Here is a 15,219-nt window from a genome sequence, read left to right on the forward strand (position 1 = left end):
CTCCTAAAGGAAGTTGGCTTTTACTGAACTTCCTTCAGAGGAATATAAAAACAAAAATGCTCCTCTGTGGGGTTGGAGAACCTCCCCGGTGTGACTCTACTTTCCTGTTTGTGCATTTGTTCAGAATTGCAGTCTAATTGATAATTGTCCACTAATTTCTATTCTGAATTCCTATTTACTCATGGTTGTGTCTGTTAAGCTTCCGGCTGTCACCTCTGCAGCATTACCTTGTTATTACCTCTGCTGAAATCTTACATGGCACCTTGGAGCTTTTGTTATATCAAAAGGTCATAGGGTAAACTTCAAGAATTTAAAGAATATAATGAAGACTTGATGGCTGATACTTTCAGAAACATCAAAGAACCTACCCAGCTCTTACAGCCTCCCTACTTGCATCCCATTTGTTACTGTACTTTAATATACTTTGTCACGTACCAAACCATATTCTTTCTTCAACCCTGTTTTACTTTTCTCACCACCCTTTCCCCATCTCACTATTTATTTAAAATACAATTAAAACCTCAGATAGACCAAGTAAAATTCAGAATACTGATCTGGATCATTGCTTAATGTTCTGGCTAGAGGGAATACAAATTGGCCAATCTCTTGCCTACTACTGATTTTATTCCTGTCTTGTATACCTCTTTACTATCAACCCGACAACTTTTTCATTGTGGATTTTGATTGTATCAGTACTAAAATTTTTAACTGGAAATATTGACTTAAAAACGTCTTCAAAAAATTTTTTTTAGTTTAGAAATAGAGAGAGAGTGGGACTGGAGGCAGAGGAGAGAGGGAGAGGAGAGAAAGAGAGAATCTTAAACAGGCTCCATGCTTAGTGCAGAGCCCAACATGGGGTTTGATGTGGGGTTCAATCCTACAACCCTGAGATCACGACTTGAGCCAAAATTGAGTTGGGTGTTCAACTGAGCCACCCAGGGACTCCTAAAATGTTTTATTAAGTTCCTTGAGGGTTGTCCAGTTAAATATGTATCAGAAAGAAAAATAATCTAATAAAGTTTTATGTTTAAGTTTTGTCCAGGTTGCTCAGAAATAACTATGCTGTGACTGAAACGTAGTAAGGGCCAATGATGTTGGTGTTGCTTGGCTCCGGAAGGCAATTTGCAGGTGTCCAAATTCGTCTCAGTGCCCAGATAAGAGCAGTGCTCCTCTGACAGCCTGCTACTTGTTCCGGCAACCCTGAGGATTAGATTTCCCTGGGGAGTTGTTGGGAGAATGCCTTGGCGGGCAGGGAGCTGCTTGCTTGTACGTTTCAGCACACTAAATAAACTTGGCTTGTGTCATCAGAATTCCAGTGAGTTCCTAGGCCTACAGTTTTTATAGGCAGAATAAAAAAATACAGATAGCTGAAATCTACTGAGTGCTTATTATGAACTGTATACTTTTGTAAGTACTTGTGTTGCCTTCTTTTATCATTGCAACAACTTAGAACTGAAGGTTTGAGAAATTAAATAGTCTGTGTAAATTCCTCCAGCTGGGAAGTGTTAGATCTGGGGCTCAACACTGATGTGTAGCTGGTTTTAGGTCCTAAGTTCTTAATCATGACTGCTTGTCCCTAGATCCCCTCTGCCATTATGGCATGTAATAATGTCTTCCTCATTTAAAATCCATAATATCAGTCAATTTAAGGCCAACCACAGTCATCTTTTTACAAGTTTCTAAAAGCAGGCTTCCCATTACATCTTTATGGACACTGTATTGACCGTTAAATGGAGGTCTTTTTTGTCATCCATGGAATTAAATTTCACTAGAAAATAATTCTTTGTCAGTGAACTTACAGGTATTGAGAAGATTTTCTGCTGTTGGCATTGCAATGTCTAAAAGTCAAAGAAAAAGAAGAAATATTCATGTTTATGAACATTAAAAATGTTAATTAATACTAATTATGTTTGGGGGAACACATTCTGTAAACAATCATTTTATTCAGTTTTGACTATATAATTTCTGTGTTCATGGATTAGCATAGAGAGAAATAAAATCTTAGTATTCATTCTTCTGTTTCTAAAGACTCTCACTTCCCCATTATAAGTTGAAAAAGAGGTCTGGGTCCTAGAAAGTACTAAAAAATATTTTTAAAAATGGTGATCTTTCACTGTATCTTGAATCCAAATCACCAGATAACTGAATGTATTCGACATCAATCTTTGTATCACTTTAAATACTCTTGGCCATATCCAAAATGTGGTGACTGATTTCATACAGATTCGGATCTGCCTTACTCAGGAGTAATTTGGCACATGCCCCTCTCAAGTTAGCACCTTTGCTTCTCACTTTCTGCCAGAAGGGCTCCACTAGACATTCCCAGATGGACAGTAGGAAATGTAGGAGTTAACTCTGTAGGAGCTGGTATAAGATGGGAGTTGAGGGACAAATTCTTCCCCTGTTAATCATAGAGGAGCACAGCTCTGGTATATAATTCAGAAGAACCTATGGAATGGAGCTAGACTTGCCCTTAATCTTGGAAACTCTCCCTCCTTATTTTATGCTTTTTGCCCTTTGCTCTTTCTCAGATCGAATACCACAGGTGATTCTGTCTCAGACTCTGCTTTTTGGGAACCCAAAAGATACTGAAATAACTATATAGCATAACAAATAATGTTAATAACCAGAGACTGTACACATTATTATATGCACTGCATATTTTTTGGTGTTGAGTGCATTTTGGTATATTTTGATCGTTTTAAAATTAACACCCTTTGTGTGGTTTCGATTATTCAGAACACTCAATTAAGTATGCCATTCCATTTCCCATCTGTTTTGGATTAAAAAAATACGTTAGTAATAAAACAGACTTTAATATTGTCTACTCATTCCTAGATATCTAAGGAGTATTTTAGGATGAGATTTACAATAGATGATTTTGTTGCGGGGAACTGCAAACCTATTTAATTCATGATGAATGTGCACGGGGAGAGGGTGAACAAGTGAATTACAATTATGCCCCAAATTTCAGATGTAGAGAACTGTAAATATACTAGCCATTTCTACTCAAGAGTTTCTCTTCAAAAAAAAAAAAAGAATCATCAATTGCTTTATAGATTAAATAGTATAAATGCCAATGTAAGTTCATTTTTATTATGCTATTACATTTGTATAAATCCAGGAAGGAGTATCCATTTATATATGACAATTATAGTTACACACTCTTACATTAGATTGCACAACAAATCAAGGAGACAAAAGAATTCTTTACCAGAAAGTTAACTTGTTTGTACAAAAAGGAAGGACCAATTCAACTGTCAGATGGACTGAGTAGGTATGAGCCACACCCACTTAAATGGAAAGGTGGCTCATTTCCACCTAATCCTTAATAGCTGCCTTCCAGAGCTAATTTTTATTGGACATGATACTTTTAGAGTTTGATTCTGAGCTTTGTGTGGTTAGTAAAATATAAAAAAACATATTAAAAGTTTGGGAAATGATTAAACTCCAGTAACTCAACCGGAAAAATGTTAAATCCTACACCCTATGAACTGATTATTTAGAGAACTCAATTTCACAGAACTTTCTTTTTTTGAGGTTTCTTTATTGATGTATGTCCTGCTAAAGGGGAGAAATGTTTTTGACTTATATTTGCTTTTATGTATTATTCCAGAGCTTAATAGAATAACTATCGCTTGGGTAGGTGAAAGACAGACAGATAAAATAAATGGGGAAGTGATTTAAGCTGTCACTCCTTGGATTGAGTCAGTGCTGTGGCTATTTGTGTTTCCTTTCTTTTAAGTCCTTTGGCTCACACTCAAAGGCTGGAACTCCTATGGATTTATGCTTGAATCAAGGAGTCACCACTGTAATTTAAGGTACTCTGTTTACAATGTAACATTTAAAGGAAGTGACAAAAAACAATGGCACTGCCCCTGCCTAGAAGGAGATTCCATCAAAGGATAGATAGTAAGACAAAGCAGTTTTAAAAAGCAACTAAGGAACTGTGCACTGATCTTCTCCTATAGTCCAGGAATCAAAGACAATAGACATGGACCCTGTCCTCAATTAACTTGCAGTGTAGTGGAAGAGATGAACAACTAAGTACTTCCTAGCAGAGGAACTAGGAACATCTGATGACAAACATTTTTGGAAAGGAGTCAAACTATTAAAAATACCAGCATCAAACATAGCCATAATTCCCTTATTATTGAACATTAATTAGAAAAGATGCTTACATACTTTCTAAATGGGCTTTGGATCTATAATTATTTAATATTTGCTTGTCTTTCTGGAGTTAGAAAGAAAGAAATGAAAATTTGGATGTGCTAGTAAAAGTCTGATATCCAGTCAATATTTTCTTCCTTAAAAATCTCTGAAACTTAATAATAATGAAAACTAAGCTATATGATTCTAAAGTATAAGGAAGAATTTTACAGTAGCAGTAGATACATTTATAATATAAATTGTACATAGATCCTGGGCTTTGACTCTACTCAGGTGAGTTTATTACTTTACCTGAGTCCAAATGCTAAATACATTGACTAATCCTACTTTTAAGATAGTTTACCTAGGGTTCTAGCATTAAAGATTTAGAGATTAATTGAATTCTCTTATGGAATGTATTTTATGGGATGTTTAGAAATTTTCATGTGTTAGCTCTGTGAAAACTTTAAAATTATAAATGTGTATGGACTTGCTGAGCTAGGTAACTACTGGAATTGTTTTATTACAGGAATTATCATCTTCCACCTTGGAAGGCCATTCATAATATTTTCACCTCTTGACCCCTAGCCCCCCCTCCCCCAAAGGAGCATGAATACTACTGGTCTGAATTAAAAGGCAAAGGAACAAAGGGGAGTTGGAGTGTGGTTGAATAAAAGCTGAATTCTTCACTCACTGTAGGTTTTGATTAGTCACCTAGTTGCATATTTAACCTCAGTAAATGCTTTTCTTTGTGCTTCTGATTAGACTGAAAATTATCTCTGTGGTTAGACATTATATATTTGTCATTGCTCAGAGTGATGTGGATTAGTCTTTTTATAGTACCTGTCTTCAATATGTTTGCCATTTTGACTCTGAAGATAAAATTTGAAAAATATCTTATTAAGAGTTAATTATTTATAATAAATACATCTTTTAAAATCCTTTAATAAAATTAACAAACCTTTTAAAATTAATTAAATATTTAAAATTAATTAAGCCTAATAACTAATTATATATGCAGGTGGTAGTTTTTCTTTTTTTTCTTAATTATGAAAAATACAAACTTATTTGGATCTTATATTTCTTCTATACTTAGCCATTGTTGATTTTAAGTTTTGAAAGCTGTGCAAAAGACTACTGTAAAGAAGAGAGGACAAGACATATACTGGGGAGTATATTTAGACAGTTATGTTGATAGAATGAGCAATGGACAATGTGAGTGAGAACATCTATCTTATGCTTTTGACATGACATGCTTGTGTTTCTAAGGGACCCTTTTGAGGACATGCATTGGACAGAAAGTTAATATTTAGGATAGCACTTTCACTTTGACAAGTATCTAGCTTGGTTGTCCCTGGTACCGAGACATTTTATGAAGGTCTGCATTTTGATGGCTTAGCTCTGGTATAACACCAAGCAGAGAATACTTCATGGATTTCTTTTAGTTCATGCCCGTAGCTTTTTTGAAGACCTATCTTGAGACATGGCTTCTCCAAGAAGCTTTCCTTCTTTTTTCTTTGTTTACTTATTTATTTTTGAGAGCGGGTGAGAGAGAGAGAGAGAGAGAGAGGTCATGAGTGGGGGAGAGGCAGAGAGATGGAGTCAGAATCCCAAGCCAGCTCTGCACTGTCAGTACAGAGTTTGACTCGGGGAGCAATGTGAGATCATGACCTGAGGTGAAATCAAGAGTTGGACACTTAACCGACTGAGCCACCCAGATGTCCCAAGGAGTTTTCCTTTTTAACTCCTTCTTCTCAGATAATTTCTTAGCTTTTGCTCTTGCCAATTTGCATATATTACTTTTTGTTTCAAAATAACTGTCACCTAGTAATATTTTATTCATGCTGAAAGAATTAAATGTTTTTCTCTGGAATTTATTTAAGTTGCTTAAATTTTTTAAAATGTTTTATTTATTTTTGAGAAAGAGAAAGAAACAGAGACAGAGCATGAGTGGGGAAGAGCAGAGAAAGAGACACAGAATCTGAAACAGGCTCCAGGGTCTGAGCTGTCAGCACAGAGTTGGAGGGCGGGGTTTGAACTTGGGAACAATGAGGCTGAATTGGACGCTTTCTCAACTGAACCACCCAGATACCCCTTAAGTTGTTTGTTTTATGTGTATTTTTCTACAGCAAAATAAATTCTTCTGGGAAATATATATTTGAAAAAACCTAGAAAAATAAAAATATTCAGGCATTGGTTGGTTGACCCAATGACCACTTTAAGAGAATTTACAGACTTATTTTATGCAATACTGTTGAGTAAATCCATGACAATTATATGGTTTTTGAAGTTGCACAAATAACCTGTCATTAAGCACAAACCACAACTATTCTGTTCTTACTCAGAACATAAAGGATTCTTATGTGTTTCTTCAGAAATTCTATATAAGAGACAAGAACGTAGAAGGTACAAAGAATGGAAAAGCTGGTTAGGAAAATATTTCTGAAATCTTTAAGTTTAAATTTCTTTCTGATCTGAGTTGACAGACTAAGTAAAGACAGTTCTTTCTTTCTTTTTTTTTTTTAAAAAGAGGTATTCGTATTTTGAATGCCTTTTCTTGTACTTTATTGATATTATTCCACATCATGAGCTTTGCTAAAAGCTCTTGGATGTACAACTTATCAGTAATAGAAACCACTTTAAGGGGAAAAACATTAAAACTGGTATCTAGTATATGATACTTACAGCTATTTAATGTATATTGCACTAAGGGAAGCAGGAAAGAGTCATATGTAATTCATCAGTATATGAAAGAAGAATCAAAGTGGTTTGGCCTCATAGTTTTAGTACCTTTACAATTTTATATTAGGGTGAAGGTCAAAAGATTTCAACATCAAGAAAAAAATCTCAATTAACCTAATTTTGCATCTCAAGGGACTAGAAGAATAGTAAAGTTACCAGGAGGAAAGAAATAACAAATATCAGAGAAGAAATTAGTGAAATAGAGACTATAGAAAGAATATAGAAAAAATCGATAAGGTGCCTGGGTGGTGCCCAGGTGGTTAAGCATCCAAATTCAGCTCAGGTCATGAACTTACAGTTTGTGAGTTTGAGCCTTGCATTGGGCTCTGTGCTGACAGCTCAGAGCCTAGAGCCTGCTTCCGATTCTTTGTCTTCTCTCTCTGTTCCTCCCTGCTCCCATGGTGTCTCTCTCTCAAAAATAAATAAGATTAAAAAAATTTAGAAAAAATTGATGAATCTAAGAGCTAGTTCTTTGAAAAGATAAACAAAATTGACAAATCTTTAATTAAACTCACAAGAAAAAAAAGATAAGATTCAAATAAATAAAAGCAGAAATAAAAGAGGAGACATTACAACTGATACCCCAGAAATAGAGAATCATAAGAAGCTACTATGAATAATTATAATGCCAACAAATTTGACAACTTAGAAAGAATAGATAAATTCCTGGAAATGTACAACCTACCAAGACTGAACCATGAAGAAATAGAAAATCTGAACAGACTGATTACTGCTAAGGGGATTGAATCAGTAATCAAAAAGCTCTCCAAAAAGGCCAGGACCAGATGGTTTCACTGGTGAATTCTATCAAACATTCACAGAGGAATTAATACTAATTATTTTCAGACTTTTCAAAAAATAGAATAAGAGGGAACACTCCCAAACTCATGTCATGAAGCCAGTGTTACCCTGATACTAAAATCAAAGGTGTCATATTAAAAAAAAAACCTTATGAACAAAGATGCAAAAATCTTCACTAAAATATTAGCAAACTGAATTCACCAATGCATTAAAAGATCAAGTGGAATTTATTCCAAGAATGCAAGGATCTGCTATTTGATCACTGTGGGGTGTGGAGAGGTGAGCTAAATGGATGAAGAGAGTCAAAAAGGGATTATTTCCAGTTATAAAAAATAAATAAGTCATGGGGATATAATGTACACCCTGGTAACTATAGTTAAAAATACTGTATTGCATATTTGAAACTTGCTAAGAGAATAGAACTTAAAAGTTCTCATCACAAGAAATTTTTTTCTAAATATGTACAGTGATAGATGTTAACTAGACTTACTGTTGTGTTCATTTGGCAATATATATAAATATTAAATCATTCTGTTGTACACCTGAAATGAATGTAATATGTCAATTATACCTCAATAAGGAAAGATTTTAGGTTGCTAGAATAGAAGATAAAATATCATTATCATATTTTGATAGGAGTTAGTCCACAGTGCTAGTTTTTCAGAGTCTTAAAAGATTGCCAAACTTCTCAAAGATATTTGAAAACAGTCATGCTATGGCTCATCTAAATCATATCAAATTTGTTTCAATAGTGATGCAGAGATCTAGGCATATGAGAGATAAAGATCCAAAGTCATCAGATCATCTGAGGTCTTATCCCAAGAAATGTGTATGTTTTTTAAATGTAATTTTAAAAAATCCAACATTTTATTATGATATAATAGCAGATTTAGATACAGTAATAAATAATGTTTAAATACTCTTTCCCCAATTTCCCCCAATATCTTGCAAGATGTTGTAAAGACAATATCTTCAAAGCTTAGTACAGTATCGTAACCAGAATATTGACCTTGATGCTGTTGAAATACAGCACATTTCCACCAGCACAAGAATTTGTCATGTTGCCTTTTTATAGTCATATCTATTTACTTCCATCCTACTCCCTGCTTAATCCCTGGTAACTATTTAATCTGTTCCCTCCTTCTATAGTTTTATCATTTCAGGAATGTCCCATATATTCATATTAAACAATCATACAGCATGTACTTTTCTGGGTTGGCTTCTTTTACTCAATGTAACTGTCTAGAGATCCATCCAAGTTCTTACTGCTAAGTAGTATTCTATGGTATGATGTACCCAAGTTTGTTTAACCTTTAACTTCTTGAAGGATATCTGGATTGTTTTAAGTTTTTGGCATTTAGGAATAAAGCTATTATAAACATCATGTATAAGTTTTATGAGAACACAGTCATCATCTGTCTGGGATAATAATACCTAGGAGTGCCGTTAATGAGTTGTATGGCTGTTGTATGTTTAATTAAAAAAATACCAGATTATTTTCCAGAATGGATGTACATTTTACATTCCCATGAATGCTATATGAGTGATTCATTTTCTCCACATCCTTGCCAGCATTTGGTTTTGACATCATTTAAAAAAAATTAGTCATTTCACAAATGTGTAGTAATATTTCATTGTAATTTTAAAAAAAGTTTTATTTATTTTGAGAAAGAGAGAGAGAGAGCACGCACACACAAGCAGGGGAGCAGCAGAGAAAGAGGGAGAGAGAGAATCCCAAACAGGCTCTGTGCTGTCAGGGTTCCATGCTGGGCTCGAACCCACAAACTGTGATATCATGATCTGAGCCAAAATTAAGAGTCAAATGCTTAACTGTCTGAGCCACCCAGGAACCCTTCATTGTAGTTTTAAGTTGTATTTCTCTAATTGCTAATGATGGTGAACACCTATACATGTGCTTATTTCCCATGTGTATATTCTTTTTAGTTAAACATCTCTTTGCACTTTTTGCTAGTTTTCTAAATTGATTGTTTTTTCATTGAGTTTTAAGAGTTCTTTATATATTCTAGATACTAGTCCTTTGATAAGCGATTTGAATTTTTTTTCTGTCTGTAGCTTGATTTTTCATCCTCTTAATAGACTTCTGCAGATCAAAACTTTTAACTTTGATGAAGTTTACTAATTTTCCTTTTTTTGTATTATGCTTTTGATGTCAAGTCAATGAACTCTACCTAGCCCTAGATGCAAAAGATTTTTCCTACTTTTTAAAAAAAAAAAAAAATACTGTATATCAATTTGGGGACAATTGACATCTTTCAATTGTCAGTTCATCTTCAATTTCAATTTCGTCTTGACAATTGAGTCTTTCAATCCATGAAGATGATTTTTCTCTTCATTTATTTACATCTTTGATTTATTTCATTAAAATGCTGTGTAGCTTTCAGCATATAAATCCTATACATATTAATTAGAGCCCAGAAGTGGTAGAAATAGAGGATCACCACTTAGCTTTTGCTGCCATGCGTTGGGCTAAAGCCAGAGTTTTTCCTATGGTATTTTGGCTGCAGCAGAGCAGTTATTATTTAAAAACATTTTATCTTGCTATACTGATGCTTTCCTGGTCTTCTGATTAAAGAAAGCAAGCCTTTCCCCACCACCTCCCTGCATTCTTGAGCATTTTTGGATCACTGGCTTCTTCAGCTCCCATTTTAGAATATATGAAGTAAACTGGTGGGACTCATTAGCATGTTGCTGGGCACTGAGTCACCTCTCAGTTATTATGTTTGTTTTATATATAATATCCAGAAATCTTAGGTATATTTAGTGGGGGGAATAGGGAAAAGTACATCTATTCTATCTTCCTGGATGGTAAAGTCATGTATTCCTTATTGCATATTTATAAAACCTTTTCTCATACCTTTTTATCTATTTTTTTTATCATCTCAAATCCCTACTCCTCTTTTTTTCTTCTTAATAAATGAAAATATTCTCCAAAACTCTACCTTTGACTCTTCTTCTTCTCATCTTCTTGTAGTCTTTGAAATCTTATTCTTTTTTAGGACTTCATTATTATAGGAATGACCATCATATATATGGTTTTAGACCCAAGCTTCCTCCAGAGGACCAATCTTTTATTTCCAAATGCCTGATAAACAACTTTATCTGGAGATGTTTATTCTATCTAATACTCAAATGTAAGCTAATCACCTATATTCTACTCCTTCTCTATTGTCTGCTATTTCTATATGAAGTTACCATTCCACTAATTACTCAGACTTAAAAGTTGGATGTGGTATTCAATTTCTCTCACTGTTTTGCCTCACATCAGCTATGTCAATTCCATAAATATAATCTCTTTGATATATGTCCATTATTTCTAATGTTATTTTAACTATGACAGTTCTGGTTTTCAGTTCTTCACACTTACACCATTTTAATTATTTTCTAACCAATCTCTCTGCTTAACGACTCTCCCTTCTAGCTCATTTTACACAGTATTATCAAACAAAATTTTAGAAAGCAAAGCTTTGAGCCTATGTTTTTCATAAATTAATGTATCTTAATGGGCCCCACCAAAATTAAACTCTTTTTTTCTTTTTTTAAGTGGGCTTCACACCAAGTGTAGAGCCCAATGTGGGGCTTAAACTCATAACCCTGAGATTAAGACATGAGCTGAGATCAAGAGTCAGACGCTTAACCAATTGAGCCACCCTGGTGCCCCCCAAGTGGAACTCTATTTCTCTCTCTCTCTTTTTTTTCCAAAATGGAATTATTTAACCTAAAACTCATCACTCTTAATTGTGATTATGTTATAACTCACTCAAGCTGGGCGTGAGTGCAGTGACTTCAAAGGCTTAGGTTCTTGGGAAATGAAAGAAAGCTAAAACAAACTTGAAGGGAGACAAGGTCATTAGTCTAGCTATATGAACAATTGGCCTCTTGGGATTTTGTGAGGCAAGGAGGCTGTCTGAAAGCCCATTTCAAACTTGAGATTATTTGGGCTTGATGGTGATTGGCAGTGTATTCTGGGAAGTCATATTCGAGCTCTCTAGAGAAATAGAAGTATTTGTTCATTCATTCATTTATTCATGTATTAGGAGGAATTAGCTCCCAGGCAGTTATGGAGGCTGAGAAGTCCTGTGATCTTCCATCTGCAAAGATGGACACCCACAAAAGCAGTGGTGTAATTCCAGTTCAAAGAATGATTGGTTAGTTCAGTTCCTAAAATATAAAGGCCTGAGAAATAGACTGCCAATGGTGTAAATCCCAATACAAGGACAGGAGAAAACCTGTTCTAGCTCAACAGTCAGGCAGAGAGGGAGAATTTACCCTTTATCTTTTTCTCCTAGTCAGGCCTTTAATAGGTTGGATTATGCTCACTTACATTGGGGAAGGCAATAAGCTTTACTTAGTTCACTAATTCAAATGCTAATATTGTCCAGAAACATCCTCACAGATGTGCCCAGAAATACTGTATAACCAGATAACTAAGCATCTTGTGGCTCGGTAATCCTGCCACATAAAATTAATCATCACACACATCTATCCCAGCCTCAAATGGATGATGTTGGACATCAGTTAGGAAGTGTCTGTTTTCCAGGTGTGTCTAATACATAGTGGTGTTATTCAATATTGTGTATTTCAAACTCTAAGCTCAAGGTTACCTTTTAAAATTACTTAAAGAAATAGTATTTTAATTAAATATCTCAGTTTATTGGAAGAACTTTTGAAATACCCGCAGAAATAATGCACCACATTCCTCAGGAGACTTAGCAACATTTTCTCTGGAATAAAGTCAAGAATCAGGAAATGATGGTGTCTGAGGAGCCGAAAGTCACAGAAAAAGAATAACTCACAAGAGCTTATATAATTAATTAAGGAGGCCCCAAATACCCTCATTCAAAGGCTATTTGCTTTTCTTGGGTCATAATCTTACAGTACATGAGATGGAACCCTGTTCCGGGTTCCATGCTGACAGCGTAGAGACTGCTTGGGATTCTTTCTCTCCCTCTCTCTCTGCCCCTCCCCTGCTCTCTCTCAAAAAACACCAAACAAATAAACAAACAAAGGCTATTTGCTTTCCTAATTTTTGTGTATAAGTTACTGTGAAATATTTAAAATAAATTTGGAGAAGGTAGAAGAAAGAACATAGAGAACGCAGAAGTGATGGCAGGAACTCCGCTTGATATCGAAGTATGAAAAAGAAATGAAATATAAAGAACAAATATGAGAGCTGAAAACTTGGGATAATTTGTTGAAGGCATCAATAACCCTACATTTCCCTAAATGCTTTGAGGGCACTACAATATCTATAATATATACAATTAAAACTATATATATATGTATTTAATGTTTCTTTTTTTAACATTTAGTCATTTTTGAAAGAGAGAGAGAGAGAGCACAAGTGAGGAAGAGGCGAGGGAGAGGGAGACACAGAATCCCAGGTAGGTTCCAGGCTCTGAGCTGTCAGCATAGAGTCTGATGTGGGGCTTGAACCCACAAAATGTGAGATCATGACCTGAGCCACCCAGGTGCCCCAATATCCACTGTATACTAACGAATGTCCATAGTGATGTCAGAAAAGTAGGTGGAAAGTTTGAGAAAGATTTTTGAAAAAATTAATTTTAAGGATACTTTTTGTAATTTATTAAAAAGATAAAATATGAACTCTTCAGAAGGTTTGCCTTTTTAGAAGACTTACTTCCAAGGAATTTTGAATAGTAATCTTACACTAGTTAGAATCTTTTAAGGAACGTTTTGCTCATAAAGTATGTTTATAGAGCTTAAAATTGTCTCTTAGTTAAGAAAGGACATGCTGGGCAATAGTATGCTTTTAAAAAAGTTCTCTAGGATTCATCAAACAATGATTGGTTAGTTCAGTTCCTTAAAGCATGGTACGAATGAAGCTATTCATTGTCTCAGGATCAAGTCACATGAAAGAAGTGTGTTTTACGAACATCATCATCCATATCTCAGTGTTATCCAGCTGCTCACAGAGTGGTAGAGGCCAAAGCTTCGCTCCTCTTCTTGTAAAACTCCTAATAGTGAGCCAGGACTGTCATCCTATTATATGAAGTTCTGTTATTATTCTTTCTCTTACTTCCACATAATTTGAGTTCTTACTTTAGCCAATTATGATTTAGTATAAGTATTTAAAATATTTTTCATACTTATTCAATAGATAATTAAGGGTACCAGTATATACAGGGCATTTTTTGTAGAAATGATTATTATTTTTAAATATGCTCATTAAAGTTACGAGCATTTAACTTTATAAGGCATTTCATTTAAAATGCTTATGAGGCATCTCTTCACATTTATGAGGAATGACTTTGAATTTTTCCTTCTTGGGCTTTCAGGAGAGAGCCACCATGTGGTCATTCTTGCAATTATGTAGTTGGTACATCTAGTCTAGTGTTACATTTTTTTCTTAGCTCTTGGTGTGATAGTTTATGACAGTGATAGTCAAGTGCATCATAGTAAAATATCATTTGCATTGTTTTACTTGTTTTCTTTTTTCCATTTTTTGTGCATTAAAATTTAAATTATATAAACATTAAGTATCATGTGTACTTTTTTGATTTTTAAACTATAAAATAACAAAATCACGGAAGTAGTCTTATTATAAAATAAGTAATAAAAGAAAATTGGCTGTGTTAACCAATTTTAACTATTGAAGTTATCATCTCTATTTTAATAGTGTTTAAGCATAAGTGAATATAAATTCAGAGATTTGGGAATGCATATAAATTTTTCCCATTGAAGTCAATGGTATTAGGTCAAGGAATTTGCCTTATAATAGATTTTTTAAGGAATCTATTCTTTCATGGGCAGGGGAAAACTATGCCATTAATTGTTTTTCTAGGTTTTATACTAACCAATCAACTTGAAAATCTTTGACTCCTTGAGTTTAGAATTGATGGAGAAAACATTCTCTCTCACTGAAGAATATAGTCCATAAATACTGATTGTTAGTACCTTGGAAGGCAGTACAGTGTCTTTTTTCATGGAATTCAAGAATGACTGGAATATTAAATTAAACATAGTGTTCATGGATCTCAATAATTGAAGCATTTATTCCATCCTAAATCTGGGAGTGGCAGTGTCTACTGGTAGCCTACATGGGCCACAGTTGCTGTCAGCTCTCCTAAATTGGGATTCTAGAAGAGAATTAAACTTTAACACCATGGGGAGCTTTCATTTTTATGAAATGAATGAACTCCCCCTTTTATTACTGAAATATAATTAACATGCATTGTTATATTACTTTCAGATGTACAGTGTAATGATTCAACAATTCTATACATTACTCAGGGTCCATCAAGATAAGTGTACTCTTAATCCTCTTTATCTGAAATTCTCTTTTATGAATCTGGAAACATACTATGTATCATCCTTAAAAGAACTGAAAACAGGCACTCACATCATTTTTGTTAGGGCTTAACTCTTTGTGGGAACCTTAGATAAGGAAGGCTATATATATTCTCTCCTACTCTGGTTTTCAATTGCAGCTTTTATATTGCAGCTTTGTTCACCCAACAACCACTTGCTGCCATATGCCAGCCCCTG

The 15,219-nt window shown here is 34.5% G+C and overlaps 1 protein-coding gene across 1 annotated transcript in view; it reads right to left on the reverse strand.

The window, feature by feature from the left end:
- LOC144220424 (transmembrane protease serine 11C-like) overlaps window positions 1-15,219 on the reverse strand; it is a 53,072-nt gene that overhangs the window by 10,180 nt on the left and 27,673 nt on the right. The window contains exon 6 of the mRNA XM_077750641.1: window positions 1,800-1,838. Within this exon, the coding sequence (XP_077606767.1) occupies window positions 1,800-1,838 (39 nt within the window). The remainder of the gene's footprint in view (window positions 1-1,799; window positions 1,839-15,219) is intronic.

Source organism: Crocuta crocuta, unplaced genomic scaffold (genome assembly GCF_008692635.1).
Source record: "Crocuta crocuta isolate KB4526 unplaced genomic scaffold, BGI_CrCroc_1.0 scaffold1, whole genome shotgun sequence".
Classification (NCBI taxonomy): domain Eukaryota; kingdom Metazoa; phylum Chordata; class Mammalia; order Carnivora; family Hyaenidae; genus Crocuta; species Crocuta crocuta.